This window comes from Oenanthe melanoleuca, chromosome 2 (genome assembly GCF_029582105.1).
Source record: "Oenanthe melanoleuca isolate GR-GAL-2019-014 chromosome 2, OMel1.0, whole genome shotgun sequence".
Taxonomy (NCBI): domain Eukaryota; kingdom Metazoa; phylum Chordata; class Aves; order Passeriformes; family Muscicapidae; genus Oenanthe; species Oenanthe melanoleuca.
The window spans coordinates 138,477,029-138,498,967 of record NC_079335.1 but is presented as its reverse complement, the minus strand read 5'-3'; the positions used below and the strand labels follow the sequence as shown (position 1 = coordinate 138,498,967).

Sequence of the window (21,939 nt, the reverse complement as noted above, 5' to 3'; positions counted from 1 at the left end):
ATTCATAGGAGCAGGGAGCTGCCATCTACCACAAGCAATGCAGCTCCCAAGAACAGAAAGCACTGAATCACTAGAAATGAAAAGAAGAATATAACAAGAGAGGGAAAATGACTATGAATTTTACACATCCAATTTCTAAAGGAGAACGAGATCCTTGAGTAAGAAACTGTGTAGGTCAGGCCAGCCACAGACAGCACAGATCCCAAGAAGCTCAATTTAGGAAAAAGGCCTTCTCCCCAACAGAGCCCGTTTAACTGCCCACTTTTGTTCCCATCACAAAGTGCATCCTGCTGCCCTCCTGCAGGAGAGGCACCAGCCCCCACCCCAAACAGGGCTGGCTTGTGGGGGCTGTGAGCCACTGCTGTGCAGAGCAAGCTCTGTTCCATGCTCACACCCTAAACCTGAGCTAGCTAGGCTGCAGACAGAGACAGAAGAGCAAAAGCAATAAAGATTTCTTGTGTGAGCCACAACCTATGAACTGTGGGTTCCTGGAAAACACCCCAGCCTTGGAGGTGACAGGCTGGACCTGCTGAATCTCTCACTCTTCTATCCGGGCCAACACCTCAAGCTGCACAGAGAGCGTGCATTGACTTTGTTTCAGAAGACATTAGACACGTTTCATTGTACATCAGTAATTCCACCCATGCAGATGTCTTAGATCAGTCCAGCTTTGCATGTTTTACAACTCTGAATTCTTCCATTTATCCCTCCTTCCTCAGAGCACCCTTAGCCACGGTAGATTTACTGCTCTGCAGATGCCTTCAGCAAATGGGATGTGAAGCCATCAGGCTGCAGGATGGCCTCTGCACCTTACATGCGGAACACAAGCACACAGAGCAATCTGCTCATCAAACTGATGAGAATTTAGAGAAATTAGGGAATGATTTTATCTTTTGACTCCCTTCCCCAGCATACACCCACCCCTTTTGCCCTCCATTCTGGCTAAACAGTGAACTGCTCCCAAATTAGTTGTGACAAGGTGCACGAAGACCTTTAAAAGTCTATCACAGGAGAGATTTAAGATTTAGCACAATTACAGGTTGTATATAATAATAAAACTCTAGAGCAGAAACTGGACCCTTTCTCCTCTCCATCCTGAGAAAAAGGCTCAAAAATGACCAAGCTTGATGACTGGAGCTATGCACACTGGAGGGAGCAAGGCAACATTTATGCCAAGATTTCTGCCTTCCATTTGTCATAAGCCAATTATACCAACACTCAGTTTACTTTGGCTCGTTGTAATACAGTGTTCCTGCCATGACCATCACCATGCCACTCTTCTCTGGGCATCACCTGTACTCCTGTTCCTTCCTCCACTGTACTGCTGGTACAACAAAAGCTGTTGACCTATTCCAAGCCCTGCTCTTTTCAGAGCAGCCAGTGTGCAGACGTGAGGGAGCATACAGGCAGGATGGATGGCACAGCTGAGGACAGCCAAGTTCTTTGCAGCACTTCTGTACTTACTTGGCACAACAGTTCAGGAACTGTATTACACATGCCACTTCATAGGACCTAATTTTCTACCTGATCAATTTACATTGGGCACTCAAATATATCCAAGATGTATATCCATGATGAGTGGAGGCTGCAGTAACCAAGCTACCGTAACCAGATGGCACCAGGCTGTTACAGAGCTTATTCTCTCAAAAGCAGAGATGAAGTGCATAACGTTGCTTTCATCTATACACCAGCAAAATTTGAAATTCAATCACTTTCCTGAATTAAATGGTTGCAGTCATAAAAGCTCAGCTATACCAGAACAGGAGGTTTTAACATAAAGGTTTGTGAAGTAAAAGCATATTAGAAAACTTAAAACTTCATTAAATCTTATTTTCTAAAGAAGCCTTAGGATGAAAGTGTAATGAATCAGTTTGTGTGACATTAAGTAACCTTTGGACGCTCAAATTGCACATAATTTTTTACATTCATTTTCTCATCATGCCCAAGACTACACAAAACCATGTGTTTAGCCTGAACATTGCTGCAGCCATCACTGAACATCACTTTTTATTGAGGAAAGGGGACACTGCCCCATTTTGTTGGGCAAATAAATAATCCCCAATTTCTGTCAGAGTTGGAGTGGTCCTCCAGAGCCACATTAGACTTATGGCAAACTGCTAACAAATTGCCATGCATTTTTATGGATCAAGTGGTAGAAAACTTTGTCCCAAGGGCAGAACAGGATACTCCATGCTCAACTAAAAACTGGTTGCCTTCAACTACTTGTAGCCTAGGTCATCACCAAAGCCCAATGGTTCAGTGAATTTTCCAGCCTGGAGATGCTCACAGTGCCCAGTGCAGGCTGGTATTCCTGTGTTGACTTACTTTGCTGAGCAGACAGCAGTGAGGAAATAGGAGCAGTTAACAGTCTGACCTGTCCAGAAGCTTATACAAGCATCAGCCTGAAGAATAATACTGCAATAGTTCCCAAGATGCATGTAAAAACAGCAATTCTTAGTATTTCCATGCTTACATCCATTGTTATAATTGGTCAGATATAGCTGCATAAGAGAAAAACCTCAATAAAACAAAACAAAAAAAGGGGGTGGTGGGGTGGTGCTTGAATTATTTCAAAATTATTTCCAAAGTATTATTTTATGTAGACAGAGAATTTTATGTAGACAGAAGCTCTTCTTTCCTAAATGCAAGACCATCTTCAAGAAGAACTCCTAAAACCAGCTAAAGCCAAAATAAATCCCAGGACATCTCCAGATCCAAGTGCTACATAACCAAAGCACCAACCGAAACATTAAAATCCATATTTAGGACAAAGTCAACACCTTATCTAATAAATTGATCAATCCAGTAATGAATAGAACACTCAGTAAACAACACATCAGCTTTTGTGTTTCCTTTAAAAAAGTTAAGCATTCATAGTTACCTAGTAGAGAGACACTGCAGCCTTCAAAGATACATCACAAGGGTTCTTGCTGCTGATACAGAGCCTTAAGTGATGGTTACACGAGCTGTGTTGAACAGGAGAACAAAAGGTGGTTCTTTTTTCCCAAAATTAGAAATATACAATTTCCAAAAATGGGAGCAAAAGACAAAAGGTAATGAAAAATACTGCTGAATAAATGTTTAATTAAAAAAATCAGGAATTCAACAGTGCCTAAATCTTTATTTTTCATAACCTACATATTTTTTTTCAAATTAGACAGTTTTACATTTTATGACACAAAAGGAAACTTAAATTACTGATAGTTTACATGTAAGCTTGATTCCAGTCTTAATGGAAGAAGAACAAAAACAAAAACCCTCAAAAAGGCTCCCATATTACACTTCTATTTCATGAATTGGCAGCTGTTAGGTCTCCTCAGAAATCTTGGATTGTCTGCTGCTATTAGTGTAATAGGTTATGAAGCACAGAACCCCTACCTGTAGCTGAAGGAGATACAGAGATAGGTGTGCACCATTACAGTCAGCTGTTGCTCCTGATACACTGCACCACGCTCCAACAAGGGCCTTTCCATGCCAGCGGCTCAAGGCTTTGAAGGATAATGCAGCAACATCAAAAATTTGCCACTGCTCACACATTTCTAAGTGACAGTGTCAAAGGAGGGGATTGATCTGAAATTACATTCAGTTTTGAAAGCAACCTTTTTTTTTTTTTAATTGCTGGAAGAATCTCAGACCGCATTTTGACTTGTTTTCAAAATGAAAAGCATCACTACACAGTTCTAACAGGGTAAAATGCCAATTTTAATTACTGTATCCCTGAACCTTGAGCTCAGCTACTGCTTTTGGGAGGTTTTTCATTTTAAAAGCCATGTTTTAACTCCTCTCTGTATCGTAGCAACAGTCTGCATGCAACTTCACAACTCTACTCCGAAAACTCCATTTTGTCACTGAGTGGGGGGGAGAAAATAAATCTCAAAGCAAAATACAGTAAGGAGAAGTTGTATTGTATATTACACAGCGATTTGGCGTGTCACTTTTTTTTTTTTTAAAAAAAGCTATAAAACCACATCAGAGGAAGGTTTAAACTTTAGATGCAACAGACTGTTGCTGGGTAAGCAGTAATTACAGTGTATTGACCTATCACAAATGGCAGCAGAATACATTAGAACAGCACAACACATCCCACTGGTCTCAACAGATCACCTCGGGCACCGGCTGAGCACCAGGACGAGCTGCTCACAGCTGCTGGAAGGGACCACTTGCCACTGCTTGCAGCTGGTAAAGCCTTTCACTTGCAGCAGACGAACAAAATGAATCATACAGCTGGCCTAAACCATACACAACTCTAGCTACCGCTTTCACTGCTGCTGGGGAAAGGAGAAGGGATACAAAAATCCAATGACAGAAATAGTTGAGCAGTTTTGGTGATGGTGTCGGGGTCCTATCTCCTCCCACAGCATTCACAAAGTGCGCTTTTTAAACAAGAAAAAAATCAACAGACTCCACATGCCCTATTTTGACCAATTCTGCAGCATACAACAGGCTGGATTTACAATGCCAACTAGTTACCAATTGATGTTTGCAATAGGAAATTTATCAGGAGTCAACTTCCACAGTTACTTTACAGTTCTATGAACCATGCATTGATACCCTTGAAAGCAGACAAGTAAGCTTCAGTGTACATTTTTGCAGCAGTCAAGTTTTTCCCCAATTAGACTTGATTTTTATTAATGACTTAAAAATTACAGTTTGACTGCTGAAATTCATTATTTACATTGCGGAACACTTTTGAATTGGTTAAATTGTTTGGTTTTAAAGGGACTTTAGGACTACATTTGAGGGCTTTCAAATAAGACTTTCGTTCCATTTCCCTTTTGCAGTGAAGAGGCAGAGTCAGTTCAACACACCAGAATAAAATAAGAAAAAGAAAAAACAACAAATTAAAGTAATATTCAAACCACAACATTTAGTTTATCTACATCCAGCTCAACAGCAACATTTATAATATCAATAATTTTTATCAGATTTTTTTCTTTAGGGTACCTTTTTATATGTTCTGATTATTTACAACTGTACAAGCAAAGCACACACTTCCAAGTGCACATATTTAATACAGTATTGACTATTTGCATTTACAGGTTTTTCAACAATCTGAAAAAGATCAACTGTTTAAGATCTTTAAGGTATATTACAAAAACTGCTGCTAGTTCCTGTACTACAGTATGTTTACCCAGTAAGACCAGTGACAATAGATACATACTGTAACTGAGTAATTCTGTATGCCATTCATGCTAACCCTCCACGGGGTCAGACCTCATTAACTCTAAACTGTCTTGTACAAAAGTTAAGGCAAAGTCATTTTCAAGTTTAAATAAAATTCAAGTCTTTAAATATTGGATGGAAATAATTCTTTAAAAAAATCAGTTGTTTAAATAAACATTTTTGTGGAATAAACTGTACTGTCATAGTCAGCAGGAGTGAGTTTTGTCTGAACTTCCTGCAGTTTAAACACTTAAAGAAAAGCTTTAGGCATTTTAAAACAAAAATAATTTATATTCAACTTTATTAGAAACTTGCTAATTTAGTGCATCCTTGTCCTTCAGAAAGCGCATCACTTCTAAAGTAATTAAGTGTGAGAAACCTCATCCCAGAGGTAAGTATCAGGGATCTCTTCCTCCACCACACAAAACAAACACCATTATCTCACGTCTTGAAAAATTTAAATCTGTATGCCAATGCTTGTAGTTACAGGAAGATGTCAACACAAGGCTGACTCAGATATGAACTCTTTCAAAGAGCACTTGGGGCAGAGTTTTAAAAAAAAGTCTACACAGAGCACAGGGGTAACCAGAATATACAGCGCTGACTCAGTTAACTCCCTTACAAGCACAGGGAAGCTAAGGTTATCACAAGAAGGCTACTCTGCTTTCTCCTGATAACATCCACTAACAGGCTTCACCACCATAGAAGCTCACAGACTTGATTCTTTCTATTCACAATGTGCTTTGTATTTGCAAATTATAACATCAGTTTTATTCTGGAGTGAGAAGTTGGTTACTTGCTTGCAGTAAGTCAAAAAAGGAAATATTTCAGAAAGACTGCTATGGTGCCCTGTAGAATTCATTTTGAGTGTGCAAAACATCAAAAAAAGATTAAGTTTTTAAAAATGCTAGAAACAGCTACTCATTTAACCTAAAAGTGCAAGTTCATTTGCTGACACTTAGTACAGTAGCCCAATAAGAAAAAAAATCTTCAAGGTCACATACTAATTTGTAAAATATATCTACTTTCTTGCACTCTACACACTAGCTGCCGTTATCAGTCTTTTGGACACTTTAGATATGTACTTGCAGACCAGTTTATTAAAAATATTGCAGCAGCATGTTTCTGCTTAACAGTGTAGAAAAAACTCACTATACAGAGCTTGCACTCACACAGCCACAGAGAGGCTTAATAAAAAGTTGATTTTTTTTTAAAGACAAATATTTTACACCTTGGAAAAAAAAAATAAAAAAAAAAAAAAATCACACTAAGCTTCACTTCCAATTAAGCACCAATCTAAATGTAAGGTTTAGAACAACTATCCAGAAATACCCAGAAAAATAGAATGTTTGTTCAAGAGGGGAAAAAGTATTTCACAGAAAAATAACTTGCAGGCATTGTTACATGCCTTGTATCACTGCAAGCTCCTAACCAGCAACTCATTCTCAGGTATCTTAGTGGGAACATGGGTTTAATTTGTGGGAAACAGACCTCTTCTCAAATCCCTCCCAGGTGTTATTTTCACTGAGGAGATTTTGGAGGGGTACTCTGTTCTTTATTTAAGCGTTTGCCAACGGCTGGAGGGGACGATCTGCGTCCTGACTGTCTCCTCTGGTCTTTGGGTTGTCCAGGATGTGACTTTGCAGGAGGAGGTTCTCTGTTTTTCTCTATTGTTTCTGTGGGCTTTCTTTCTTCTTTCCCACATGCTACAGTGTTTGGCTTCTGTTCTTTCTGGGGTTGCAATGTAGGAGGATCCTTAGTTGTTCTCTGGCAAATTTCCGCATAACTAGGTTTTCGCAGTTCCTGGGAAATCAGAAACAGAGAGAGTTAAACAAAGCATCCCGAGGAAAAAAAATACTTTTATGAAGAAAAAAGGGTGAAGTCCTTGCCCCAAAAATTTGCTGCACTTAAGTATGAAGTATGAAGTTTACAGAAGCTGTATAGACAATAAAGCTGAAGAAAAGGTAAAATGGTAAAATGTAAAACAGTATGCAAGAAAAATGACGTACTGGCAATAGGGAAAAATAGCTCCCTTTCAAACTCAAAACCAGCTTAAACATGATGAATACTCTGGTTTCAATATCAACATATGTATTAATACTTCTACTTCAAGGATACTACCAAGGATTAGGATCCAAGGAAGGATCTCTTTTGCACTGTTAATTGCATAAGTCTATCATGCAAGTACTCATGAAGCATAAGCAAATTTGAAGTTGCTGGACAAATTCTAGGATGCTGGGCTCACATGATTAGGCAACACTATGTAGCAATAATTGTTTTATTAAATGCAAACTGGATCATTAAGAAAAAATGAAGCAATAAGGTCACTTACTATGGCAGCCCCATTGACTTGTACCGATTTACATGCAGTACTCAGTGTGGAAGAAGAAAGTCTTTCTGTACTCTGTGTCTCTCTCTGCTGTTTTTCCACAACTTTGGAGTCCCTGTAAGCATCCAGCAGGAAGCAAGGCTCATGAAAAATGAAACTTCAGGATAGATGAATGGTTTAATAATAGGTCTGAAAAGTTTGAGTATGACTGCAAGTAGTTACAGCTATAATTTGCCTAGCACATGATGACCAGCACTGCATTCAAAAATACTATAAAATATAGAAAAAATATATTCCTGTGCAATGTGACACAACCTGTACTTTGTCATGCTTTACTAGCATTTAGTTACTCAGCTATTTAATTTGCAGGTTTCAAAAAAGTGTTGGCAAAAAACTTTTTTTATGGTATGGACATCAGTACTGCCCACAGGGCTATGTATTTACTCTCTATGTTTCAAAGCTATCTAAATACAAAACAGTAAGGTATTCATTAAACTTCTACTCACAGAAACTAAACCACAACACTAAATTTTCTTCTGAAAATGACTATTATGATTGAATCACTACTATGATATTTGTTCAGAAATTAAGCTTTATTGCCTTTACTACAAGTACAACAAAATATTACTTCTTTAATTGATTAAGATTTTAATAGCTATTTACATTGTTCTGCCTGATGAAAGAAAATGCAAATGTGATTCAGAGCAGAATAATGCTATCCATGTAATTAAATGCTTACTCAGTAGGCTGGGGTGGTGATGGAGACCTTTCAAAGGTCCTGGGCAATGTAGAAGAAACTGGTAACGGCTCTCGAGGAATTCCTGATGGAATAGTGTTTGTACTTGCATCCACATTAATGTTCTGAAGGAGGAAAAAAAGGCACAGAAGGACAATCAAAATATCCAATTAATATGGTTTGCCTGAAAATTAGCACAACCAGGAAACAGTTCAGTTTGATTTATACTGGTAAATTGACTACAGGAAGGTACAGAAGGACCCAATACATATATTGTAATGAATATGTTATTTTTTCCTTTACATTTATTTAGAAACACAGACTAATAACACACTGTGGTTATTTCCAAAGAAGTTATAAGCTTCAGTACCTTTGAGACATATCTGAATGACAAAATCACTTTGAATCATTAAGGTTAGGGAAGACCTTTAATCAATCATCATTCTGTCAACTAGTCCATAGCACTAAGTGCCACATCTGGTCATCTCTTGAACGCTTCCTAGAGTGGTGACTCCATCATTTCTCTGGGCAGTAATAATCATTTTTCCTGATTTTCAACCTAAACCTCCCCGGCACAGATTGAGGCTATTTCCTCGTCCTGTCACTGGTTGCCTAGGAGAAGAGACCAACCCCACCTGGCTACAGCCTCTGTGCAGGCAGCTGTAGGGAGTGATAAGGTCTCCCCTGAGCCTCCTTTTCCCCAGGTTACACAACCCCAGCTCCCTCAGCTGTTCCTCATAACTTGTGCTCCAGACCCTTCACCAGTTTTGCTGCTCTTCTCTGGACACGATCCAACCCCTCAATGTCCTTCTGTAGTGATGGCCCAGAACTGGACACAGCACTCCAGGTACAGCCCCTCAATGTCCTTCTGTAGTGATGGCCCAGAACTGGACACAGCACTCCAGGTACAGCCCCTCAATGTCATTCTGTGGTGATGGCCCAGAACTGGACACAGCACTCCAGGTACAGCCCCTCAATGTCCTTCTGTGGTGATGGCCCAGAACTGGACACAGCACTCCAGGTACAGCCCCTCAATGTCCTTCTGTGGTGATGGCCCAGAACTGGACACAGCACTCCAGGTACAGCCTCAGCAGTGCCGATTACAAAGGGACAATCACTGCCCTGGTCCTGCTGGCCACACTATTGCTGATCCAAACCAGGATGTCATTGGCCTTCCTGGCCACACCTGGCTCATGTTCAGCTGCTGTCACCAACACCTCCAGGTCCCTTCTCACAGGGCCACTTTGCAGTGACTCTGTCCCCAGCAGACCTGGGGTTGTTGTGACCCAAAAGCAGGACCCAGCACTTGGCCTTATTGAACCTCACACAATTGGCCTCAGCCCATCAATCCAGCCTGTCCAGACCCCTCTGCAGACATTTCCTTTCCTGCCCTCCAGCACATCAACACTCCTGCCCAACTCAGTGCTGTCTGTGAACCTACTGAGGGTGGCCCTGATCCCCTCATCCAGATGACCAATGAGTTAATTAAACCAGACTGGCCACAATACTGAGCCCTGGGGAATATCACTAGTGATTGGACTTCTTTCTACCCAGAAATATTGCATGTGCTGGTGACAAAGCAGTCTTTGACCGGTTCACATAACCACAGGCAGCCTGTGAAGACAAGTCTCCTAATGCTGAGCACTAAGAACAGTCTTCTTCAAAGCTCTCCTTCTGCATCATCCCAATAAAATTATTTGCTACCAAGCAAAAGCTTTTTCCATAGCCCTCAAAAGATTCTGCTAGTGCTAAGTGATACTGTGCTTCCAGATAAATGCCAAATAGGTTCAAGAGGCATAAATTTAAAGTGTCACAATATAAGAAATGACAACTTTGTATCCTGGAAAACATGTATCTCACATTTATAACCATTTTGTTTGTTTTACAGGGTGCTATGTTCCTTGTATTACTTCCGACCTGTCTCATCCTTCACACTCTAAACCCTGAAAAGACTCTGGTATGCAGAAGGGGAAACAACGGGAGAACACAACCTCAGAAGGAAGAAGATAACCCTCTTTTTCCCCCACCCAGGCCACCATTCAAAAGGGCATAAACCCTAAGACTCTTGTGGTCACTGTTAGAAAGGAAAAGGGTATTTGATGGTACTGTTTGAAAATCAGGCAGCATAGATTACTGCAGTAGATCTAAGCCTAGTTTGATTCAAAGTAAAAGACTGCAAAAGGTGGATGTTTAGAAATAACAGAACAGCTTTTATAGTTTTATTCACTGTAAGAGTGCGTGCAAAGGCTTGAAATTGCAAGCTGCTGAGCATTCTGGCCCAAGTGCATCAGAACTTGCAGGTACATGGTTAAGTGTGAATAACTTCAAATCAAGCAGACACGCAAGAACTTTTCCTTGCCAAAACACTCAACCCTTGATCTGACAGTGCTGCACTTCCTAGTTACAAAATGTGGGATGATTATTACCTGCCATTCCCCAGAGCTACATGTAGAAGAGCATCACTAAGCAAAGAGCATAAAGATATAATGCTTGCATAACAACTGCTGGAAATTATAGACCTTTAATCCCCTCAGCTTCTGTACACTGGACTTGCCCATCTATATAAAACAAGGGAAGCACTGTGTAACTCTACTTCAGTGCTTTCTAACACCACATCAAGTGACATGAAAAAACATTGAGATCAAGGTAAAAAGCAGCCTGTATACATTGGCAAGACTGATGTTAGCTCAAACAGCTTTGTAGCAGAACACAATTGCTCTTTGGAGCCAGCTGCTGTTATCTTACTCTTTATTTAAATGCCGACAAGGAAAGGTAGCATGATCCCTTTCTTCCACACAATGGTACAGAATAACTCCTGTACCCTGGAAAACAAAACTGGTAAACTGAAGGACATGCTTTTTAATGTGACAGTGCACTGCAAGTATCATAAGGCCTCATGCCTGACTGACATGAAGACTGCCTTTAGAGGAGAGCAGTCTAAGTTCTTCACCATAAGTAGAGTGCAAAAGAAAGTATCAGATCTCTAATGGGGGAACAAAGGGTTTTCAGCTGCAGCACTAAAAGCAAGTGCTGGAATTGTACTTAAAACATGAAATACAACAGTCAAAAACCACTTAATAAGTAACAGAGGTAAAATACTTCAAAATTAATAGATCTTAGCCAAGAACAGCCCACAATCTGCAGTACTGGCTGACAGTAAGTTGAACACTGCTTTTACCATGGCTCTGAACTGCATATTTCCCTTGAATGCAATCCTGGAACATAGCTGCCCCTCCTAGCACTTGCAGGAGACAGTAGATGGTTGTCTGTACACTCACTGCCTTAGATGCAGGCTGCCCTGCTGCCTCCCCCTTTCTTTACCAGCAAACACCCTCTACCCACCCCTGACGTGTGGGCACCAAAGACAACATTCTAAACCCAGCCTACTGCAGGAGAAGACATGAGAGATTGTGGTGGTTCACCATGTCCCTTTGCACTGCTAATCCAGGGCTTAACGTCTTCAGTTGTGGTACAGCTAGAAAAACACAAGTTAAATTTGAGCTATCAAAAAACAGCCAATACAGACTCCCATAGCCCGGAGTGTTCCACAGTGCAGAGGGTTATGTGAGTCTTGGTGGAGAACATACTGTCACTCACAGATGGCAAGGCAGAGACAGCTCTAAGAATGAAATCTATGAAAAGCTACCGAACGTTATTTTCAACTGCATCTCTACTACATCTATACAGCAGTGGTTGCCAAGTTATTCTGGTGTATTTTTATCTCTCTGAGCAATATGACAAGACAACACTGGGATCCAGCTGGTTTTGGTAGCAGTTCTTGTTCCAGCTATGATGCCTACAGTATTGAGATTACGTAGGCAGTTTCTTTATTTTGGTGCTTAGAAGTTTTTCTCTGCCACTTTAAAGTGTTTTATGTACAACTCAAAAGTCTTACTTTCAAGCAGAAGAAAAAAAATCTATCACATATTTTTCACCTAAGTGTATGAAAAAAAGCCTGAGGCAGTTATAAACAGCAAAGAGCATATTTTCTAATCTCTGCTATTAACCTCTACTTATTATATTGGTGGCCATATTCCACACTATTTCAAAGAGAATATTCAACAAATTCTAAGACATAAGTGAAGAAGGCAGCAGCACATCATTTGACAGCTGTTTTGTATGAACATTTCTTACAATGCAAACCCACAAGTTTTTCCATGTATAAACCACCAAATCAGAAAACAAGAGGCATGCAATTCTTTGCTTTCCCAACATAAATGAACATCCACTACTCACTCTTTCTTTTGACGTTCCTATTACCACACTGGACAGTCTGTTTTCAAACAGGTCTTCAGTCTTTAAATTGCCAGCAGCCCCGGGTAATGGAGGAAAGCTAGATAACCCCAATTCAAAGCTGGGAGATGGAGGTTTAGGGGGTGGTGGAGACTGTGTTTGGCCTCTCTGGAATAGAAATAGCATGTTGGGGTTACTGCACTAGATGACAGAAAAAGATATGCAACTCTAAACTGTATTTTGCACTTGATTTGTATCAGCAAACCCCTGGAGAAGGCTCCCCCATCTCATCTCCCAAAAAACCCACAGAGTACCAAGGAATACACAGATGCTTTCATTTTCCACTGCTGCCCCTAAAATATTTAATTATTATTTAAATGTTATGGTATATGCATCAGCTTTAGGAATACTGGCATAGTAAGAAGTTTTCTCACTGACTCTTCCTTGAGGACAGACACACTGACTCAGAAATGGAAACAGACTAGTTTACGTATCATGATATGGTGAAAATAACGCCCTTTATGTACAGTTAGTAACAACCTGAATAAAAAGACAGGAGTCAACAAGAATCTTATTTTCAGATATATGAAAAAAGGGCAAGACAGTATGCCTTGTATGTAGCACAGACAATAACAATTTATATATAATTAGTATGTGTAAAAATAGAAAGGTATGTGTCACAACTATTTTTGAAACAGAGACTTTCTGACTAAATCTAAGAAGAAAACCAGTGTCTTGAGCAAAAACAACACCTGTGTGCTAAATGCAACTATTCTGCCCTACACAGAGCAGGTCAGGAGTTAAAAGTACCACAGTTTAATTTAAGATCACTTGTGAGAACTGCTGGTAAGGATTTGTAAGTTATATTATATTTACACACAAAAAATAAAACTTCTTTGTAATATGCTGTAATGGAAGTTACCAATTAGCTTCACCTACATCATGTAAACAAAAAAGTTTTTCTTCAAAGAACTGTTTCTTGACTGTGCTGAAGCCTGTGCTAAGATGATCTCTGCTGCAAAATACCAAATGCAATCTTTGAAACACTTCCTTTTTTGAAAAGGAAAGTACAAGTATATAGTCAAGATGGTGTGAATGTGAGAACAATGCTTCTGAACAAAAAGAACAACAGATGCAAGACTACCTCTGACGTCCTTTCACAAACTACATGTAATGTCCAAAGAATTGTGTGTCAAGGGGGAGGTAGGGAAAGAAAAAATACAGAGGCAAGAACAACTGCAACTCCCAGCACTGCTACTGACCCAGCATTACCCCCTGGAAGAATGCTACAGCAATGGAGACTGCAAATCTCCAAAACTGAAGTCAGATGACCTGTCAAAGGTCAGGGAAACTACACTTATCCAGCTCAAATTTTTAGAAGTCATTCTTCAAATCACAGCACTTGCTCTTCTTAAAGGGAACTGAAATTCTGCAATAGCAAATGCTTTTATGGTACATTTTAGGTTACACAGTTGAGTCCTAAAACCCCCAAAATATTAAGACTGGCATTAACATCTTAAATTAGCAGGATGAGGGAGGACTTCAATGAATTTTAAGCGAACCGCATACAATTTCGCAGGTTAACTTCTTGTAGGTTCAGCACTTGGCTTATCTGATCAAAAAGTTTCATGCTCTTTTTCATGCAAATGTACACACAACTCCATAATTTTTTCTTTAAAAAGAAAAGTCTTCTCAAGAAGTCATCCCTCCCTTCAAATATAGCAGTTTTAGTGGTGTCCTGTGTACACTGTCCAATTGTTACAGCATTACACAAGAAAGAGGATACTGGATTCAATTATTTCCACAATCTAAAGGGGAAATTTTTCATGTTTTGCTTCTAAGAACGCTTCCTTGTGCGGTTGTGGGTGTGCAGCACCTCTCACCTCTGCTCAAAGTGCAGCACTGGACACTACAGACTAAAGATTCTTGGCCCAGAAGAGATTGGAAGGAACCTGGCTGCAATTACACAGGCTGCAATTACAGCCTGGCGCTAACAGAAGGGAACTGTGGGTCTCCAAAGAAGTCACATCTACCAGCTTTTACATTCAAAGCTCAAATAGTCTTTGCAGCCAGCTCCATCAGAAGTGCTGCTCTGCTCAGGGAGACGTCCAAGGTAATCCTTTCACTCCAGTCACTCACATCTAAACTGTACTACTTCCTTGTTCTTTTAAATACAGAAAAAAGTTAATAGGAAAGCTTCACTCTAAAAATTCAAGTAGCTTTGAAAGGGCAAAAGGAAGAAGTACTGGGAATCTTACGTGCAATCTGGTCTCGCTGCCTCTGGGAAGTTTGATGAGAACTAAAAGCAATCAAAAGGAAGGAATCACTTGCTAAACTTTCCTGCTCCTTTATCTAAGTGCACTCAGGCCACTCAACAGCAGGAGCCACAAATGCAGTGATTCCAGACCTTTAGGAAAGTGTTATGGCTCATGCAGTAGTGTTACTTCATAATTGTAACATAAATAAGGAAATAACCTGGTTCAACTTTACGAATATGCCATGAGTGGCAAAAATGAATTGCAAAGAAGTGACTGGTTTTATCACATCGAATCTTTAATCCTACAAAAACATAGTATTTCTCTTCTATGCCTAGCTCAGACTATTCAAGTATCAAGTCTACTTTGGTATTAACCTTGAATTTCAGTTTCCCAAAACCACAGTATTTTAATAGCATTAGCATACCCCTACCAAGGGGCACTTGAAAAGGCATTTAAGAAAATGAACTGACCACTTCTTAACAAACGTTTTGTAACTAATATAGCTACACATCGTGCCATAAGGAACTATAAAATGTTCTTCACTGTCACCATGATTGATAATGAAGTATCAAGTGTTTTGAACTTCAGCTGTTTAGCTATTCCTGATTGTGAACACTGGCATGTTGACACAAACTGAGATGGAAATTTTTTGCTACTGTAAGAGTAATTTTAACTTTCCCCTGACTTTTGCATTAATGGAAACTCTTCTCTGATACCCAAATGCAGTAAACTAATGTGACTAATGAGCTGCTGTCTTTAATCAACTGTGATGCACAACTGCTTCTGCAACTGCTTCTGCAGTAACTCAGGTCACCTCCTCCTCCACATAATATCCACATTATTGCCTTGTTACCCTACTTTTGTTAGAGACGAATAAGATCATGAACACTCACTGTAAACTTGTCCTCTCTTTTCTTTCGGTAACCATATGAGTTTTTCCTAAGGGAAAAAACGCAGATATGAGAACCTTGCCCATAAATGGATGGAAAGCAAAGAAAACATAAGAAATTAATTCCAATTGTTATTTCATCCATCTTCATTTTACACAGGTTATTAAGAAATATTTTAGGGAAAAATTCCTAGCAAGCTGTCTTTAAAATAAAGGTATTAGATCTTATGCAAGTCAGTGCAAGAATACACTGGTTACAAGTACTTCCTGTGTTAAAAACATCTCAGTAGAGATTACATGTAAAGATTAGACAAAACATTACAGTATCTAAATAATTTTTGTATACCAATGTAACTTCTCAAACACAACTATTTTCAATCCAGGTAAGGCTCCTTCAAAACATTTTCAGCACTTTGCCCTCAGCACTGCTTCAGCTAAAGCCCCTCCAAGCAGCACTGTAAAATTTGCAGTGCATTTTAATCCAATTTAAATATATTTTTCAAGTTTGACTTTTATTATTATAAATGCATTCAATACTGAAACATCAAAATATAATTTTAAGTACTGACTATTTCCGTACATTTTTATAGTCTATATATAGTTTGAGTGATCTTGTTTCCTGAGTTCTCAATCATACTTTCATCCATTAGTTATAACACAATTTGGTAAATTAGATTTAGAAAAGTATTACAACCCTTGCACAAAATACCCATTTAATTTTGCAATGATACAAGTCTAAAATAGGATCATCTGCAAAATACTTGAGTTATCTTCCAATTCAGTAAGTCATTCAGAATGTGATTTACTTGGAGTCATAAATACAGCCATTATCAAAGCTGAACAATACTCTTATGAAGCGCTTATTAGAACTGTATTTATGCCAATTTTCATCTCCTCAGGTAGTTGGTAGTGGTTTTTGTTTGGTTGCTTTTACAACATAATAGTTTCCTGTAGCAGTTTTTCCTCCCTCCATACCAATCCATCATCTTTGCTGTTGTGTATGCCCTATTTGGTCAAAATTCTGATCCTTCAACAGAAAAAGTTAAGAATAAGCACTGCTAATACACGTTCAGGTGTACAATCTACAATGTTGAACAATGAATTGGGCAGAACTTCTTCAATTAAGTCAAGCAAATAATATACAAAAACTTTCTTGCACCAAATGAAGAAAGGGTAACAGAGGATTAGATCTTATAGATCTAAACTGTTCATCAGTTGCCAACAATGATTTTCATCTGGAAGGAAAGCATGCAAGTCCGCTTTGCCTTTGTTCTGTATTTAACACCTTCTGTGAAGTGCTTTCCAAGATTTTAGGTTTGAGGAGAGTCCGAGTTTAAGGCAGCATCGTAAACAGTAGCAATACCACACCTCTACTAAACAGAGTAGTTTAGAATCAGCAGTAGTTGGCTGTTCAGAGGACAAGCAGGGAGCACACTCACCTTCCTCTCCCCAGTCCAGGGGACGAGTCAACGCTGGTCTGTTCCATCCGCCCAGTCCCCACTTCCCTCTTGGTGTAGCTGGCGGTGGCACTCTGCACCCGTGTCCTGCTTTGTCCCGGCTGCCGCGTCTGTGGACTCCTGACGCCATTGATTAAACGATCAGCAGAAAAGTTGAATATTGTAGGACTGTCTAGAAGCCCAGGTCCCCTTTCTGCACTGGGTATTGTATGTCGTATATGTGACTTGCTAGGATTCCTATAAATTCAAAAGTCATTTCAACATACGCGCACTAGCAGAGATCTTCTGAGGCCTAAGCCTATTCACAGAATTCAGAAGAAGCAAGATCTTCAGTCCTTTATCACTTATTTCATTTGTAAGAATGATCAACATTCATTGTAACAGGTCATGTGAATTATCAAAATTAACTTTTTCCCTGTTTTCAACTAGACCTTTACTACATGAATAATCCTCCTGATGACATGCCATCTTTCAGAATACTTCAGCTGAATACCCTAAATCACAGAACAGACAAGTTCTCAGCTTTCAGACTGTCCATTTACATTTCAAAACACTACATCCATTACAGAAGTACCATCTGCCCTTTGGCCTCAGCTTTGGCACCAGGTTCAGTTTCACAAGTATTCTCAAGTTAGCTGGTGTTACTAAAATAAGCAGACAAAAACCCCATGTGCCAGATAATACAACAATGTTGTTAAAGATAGATGAACTTGCCTGTTTCTGGGAGGATATTGTCTGAGTGTTGTCAGTGGAGAAGCAGCAGGCTTGAAGGTTGGAGATGTGAATCCATTGATAAATCCAGTATTTGGAAATGGTGTTACCTAAAAAAAATGTACTGCATGCTCATCATTATACACAAACTGAGTAGTACTTTTCTTATTTTATGTCATTCTGTGCAGGACAGTACCCAAAAGATTGTCTCAAACAGCAACAGAGTATATGTTTAGTGCCTTGTAGCTGACTTACAAAATTTCTGAAAAAAACTCAAGCTTCTGTTTTCCTGAGACATACACATATTCAACTTATGATAGTACAAGAGGATTGAAAAACATCAAGCCAAAATTCCTGCCTGCAAGTTAAATAGCTCTCCTCCTATTTCACACCACTATGCACGATTTTGGGAGCACTGAGATACTTCTTTGTCAGAGCCTCTGGTCTACACGGCCTGTAATTGTTTCTCTTATAATTGTATGTGAATTCCTCCCTAAAAAAACCCCAACAACTTACTTTTAGTTTCTCATTCTACTTCCATGTGGCATCTAAATAAAGCCTAGAGAGCAAGTGGATGTTAAGTGGAACTCTGATGCTTTTCAGATCTTACCACCATATCCTACATGTGAAACACTATCTTCCTGTCTGAAGAAACAGCACAACAATTTCTTGGGTGGGTGCATCCATGCCTTGCAGTAACAAGATGCCTCAAAACCTGAAGCATTTTCAAATAATTTCTCCAACCTCACTAGCACACTTTTGCCTTTTTTATTTAAATGTGTTTCATTTAAGAAATGTTACTGTTAGCACCAGCAAATGCTTGCTTGTCTTCTCCCCCTGAAAATAGCTACAATGCAGAACAAAAAGACCCTTTCTACACTCTATTAAACAATGAGAAACACCTGGGATTATGACCATTTGTTATAAAGGTACATTTAAACTTGAAAAAGGTTTCTTGTGCAAGTTAAATCACTAATCAATGGAAAACAAAATTTAACACCAAAGCTGTCATATCAAAACTACTGCTGGCCTAACCTAGCATACATGACAGCAAGTACTACCTCAGGCTTTACAAAAAGGCCATCTAAAAAGGCCTGTAACAAAGCTCCTCAAAGAACAAAGTTTCATCAAAATAATGCTTTGAAGTGCTTTCTGGTTTAAGAGTTATAACATGAATGCTGCAAAATTCCATCAAAGCTAGTAAGCAACCACTGAACCTGAAAAATGAGAAAACACTGAACATATTAGGGACCCTAACAATATCCAACCCTTCTTTCTTTATAATTATGAGATCCTTTTGGAGAAAAAAAAATTTATCCCATTTTCCAATAATACCAAAAGTATCTCCACAAGAAGCCAACTGGTTCAAACACACTTTCAATTTCTCTTTTTTTTTTTTCCCCGAATAGGAAAAATTAGATAATTTCTCAAATACTATTAAGTACATGATGAAGAATGAAGTTTTAGAATTCCAAGGACATGTGTTGCCATATTCAAGTTTCAGAACTAAAATGCTATGCCCACACTAGTGGGATATTCAATCTCAAATTAGAGATGAGAGAAAGCAGCATTTATGTTGAAGCAGAATAGCGAAACTTTGCTGTATTTTCACACAAGTCTCTACATGCAAACTGCAACCCTGTCTCATGAAAATAATTGCTGTGTCATGGTTCCTCATGGTCCCTGTTCTCCTCAAGTGATTTCTAGTCAAATATAGCTCTTCCTACAAAAGAATCAAGAAACATCACGTTACAGTCATGTACATAAAATGCAGCTAACCAATGACAATACACTGCAAAACAGTGAAAAGCAAAGCACAGACAGTTGATTTCCTGTTTTGACTAAGGAAAGTATGAGATCTTTAATGCTGGCAAACTCATCATGTCTTCCTCAAAGGATAGGACTAGTAAACTCTTAGATACAAAAAGTTACAGGATAACATAAGGCAGCTACACAGTATGCTGTGGTTGAATCTATTATTAATCTATGTCTTCAATACCATTCCCATCCAGCTCCTTGAGTATTCCAGAGCAAGACTGTGAAGCAGTCAGTCTTAATTTATCTACAGGCAGATTCACATTCATTGCTGCTTTACAAGACAGCTTTCTCCTGGAATAATACAGCTCACTGTGTTACCTTGTCTCTGCCACATTCTTCATCCTCCCAAAAAAAGCCTCCCCATGCAAGGGCCCTGGTTCCCTTCCCTGTGTGTGAAGTGTTTAGCACACCAACTTTTTAATTAGCTGTAGTTCAGTACAGAGGATGTTTGCTCAAGTTTGTTCAAGAACACTTTAATCCTCTGCCAAAAAAAAAATCTAAAGAACTTCTAATTTTGAGCATTGCTCCCCTCATTTCTTTGAGCCACAAGTAAAGAGGCATCTCCAGAGGGGAGAAAGAGGCTCCAGCTAGGAAACCTGAGCTTCCTAGTCATTACAATAAACGGCCCATGTATTTGTAGGGTAATAAAGGCAAACTAAAAGGGGCCAAGGTAATTCTGATGAGACTGTCACAATGCCAAAGACAGAAGCAGCATTGCAGGATACATTAGATGTCTCACTAGAGTATTTAAAGATTTATTGCTACAACCCTAGCTTCAAGCCTTACCAGCAGCTCCTTTAAGAAAATAATTTAAAAAGCAATTTAAAAGTGATTTTCATAATTAGCAAAAGCAATTTTACTTTTCATCACCAAAAGAGATATTACTATTGCACAGAAAATGTTCTGCTTTAAGAACATGCCAAACAGGGCAATTCAGCATGTTAACCTACAACCTAATTTCCCACTAGAAGATCAAGATAACTTGGTATCTTGACAAGTCTTTACTAAAGAACTGCCTCAAAACCTAAAAGGTTTAAGAAGAGTATCACACTCCAGTCTGAGATCAGACACAATCTTTGAATAATCTGTCTCGTACACTATGGCAAGGATTTTGAAGAACTGTTTGTGAAGAAGAATCTTAAACTCCCCTCTTCAGGATAGGTATGTTTCCTACAGCCCAACAAGAAAATATCAGCTTTGAAAAGAATACAACAGTTTCAGAATCAAGAGACTTACCAATGAAGGGTCAAGGTAGCTGTGCGTGGCTGACCAGGTCTGTGGGCCAATTAAGCTGTACAGTGGGAAGTGCTGCTGGGGACTGTATACTGGAGGTATGTAAAAGGATGTTGTGTAGCGTTGCTGCGTGTAGAGGTTCATATCCAGAGGTCTATATCCATTCTTTGGCAAAAATGTGTTTATAGCTATTGCCTTCGCTTTTATCCTTGCCTGCAAAGGAGATTAGATTCTTTGTTACAGCAGCCTTTCAAATTAAATCAAAATGGTTCAAACTAGCAGCTCTCAAACTTTTACTGGACATTTATCAGTCACTGCTTTGTCCTTCAAGGATAGCGGGAACAGCTGAATGCCTTCCCTGCTGCCTGAAGCTGGGCTGGATATACTACTGCCAGAAATGACAAAAAGGAGAAGTGAAGTGGTATGTGCTACATTTCTAAACCCATCTCCAGGTCAAATGACTGCTGAGATTGGATCACTTGAATTTATATTAGAAATCACAGTGAGCACCACAAAACCCAGAACATACACACATGCACCCCATCCCTAACATCATAAACCTCTATTTACCTTAATTGGTTTTCCTTGGAAAGTCTTCACTTCCTCTCTAAGGTATCTGTAAGCCTTTAAAAACAAAAATTGTTAGATTTGTCAAATGTAGTTTAAATAAAGGAAACTTAGAAGTTTTGACAGGCTAAGCCTAACAATAATTCTTGTGTCTGTTAATGTTACAGTATAGCAAGCTATCATACATCATCTGCCTTTAGCAACATTTAACTTATCATTAAGTGCTTCAGTAGCATTAAAACAAGACTAATGGTTATGATTGAAACATTTCAATTTGTCACCCAAAAGATCAACACTCTCAGTACCAAATCATAACTTTAGCCAGGAAGCCAGAATATGTGAACAAGATAAAAAAACCTTTTAAGTGTTATGTTTAACAGTTACTGAAAACTGGATACTACCTAAGGGGAAGCATTACTGTTTTTACAGTTTGAGGTAATTTTTTTTAAAGTTGTTACACATTTGCAATACTGTTTACAACCTGTCAATTCACCCCTACATCATCCTTATTTATTTTTACATTCTAATACGCTTCAAAAAACAGC

At 39.1% G+C, this 21,939-nt stretch overlaps 1 protein-coding gene across 5 annotated transcripts in view; it reads right to left on the bottom strand.

The window, feature by feature from the left end:
- Positions 1-3,101: 3,101 nt before the first annotated feature.
- LARP4B (La ribonucleoprotein 4B) overlaps positions 3,102-21,939 on the bottom strand; it is a 56,202-nt gene continuing 37,364 nt past the window's right edge. For 3 of the 5 annotated variants that reach the window (XM_056484130.1, XM_056484131.1, XM_056484128.1), the window contains 9 exons: positions 21,398-21,451; positions 20,831-21,040; positions 17,780-17,886; positions 17,048-17,302; positions 15,613-15,658; positions 12,465-12,629; positions 8,232-8,353; positions 7,496-7,607; positions 3,102-6,966 (listed from right to left, as the gene is read on the bottom strand). In XM_056484130.1, coding sequence (XP_056340105.1) covers positions 6,685-6,966; positions 7,496-7,607; positions 8,232-8,353; positions 12,465-12,629; positions 15,613-15,658; positions 17,048-17,302; positions 17,780-17,886; positions 20,831-21,040; positions 21,398-21,451 — 1,353 coding nt within the window. In that variant the 3' untranslated portion in view covers positions 3,102-6,684. The remainder of the gene's footprint in view (positions 6,967-7,495; positions 7,608-8,231; positions 8,354-12,464; positions 12,630-15,612; positions 15,659-17,047; positions 17,303-17,779; positions 17,887-20,830; positions 21,041-21,397; positions 21,452-21,939) is intronic. The other 2 variants (XM_056484132.1, XM_056484129.1) reach the window with 1 other exon arrangement.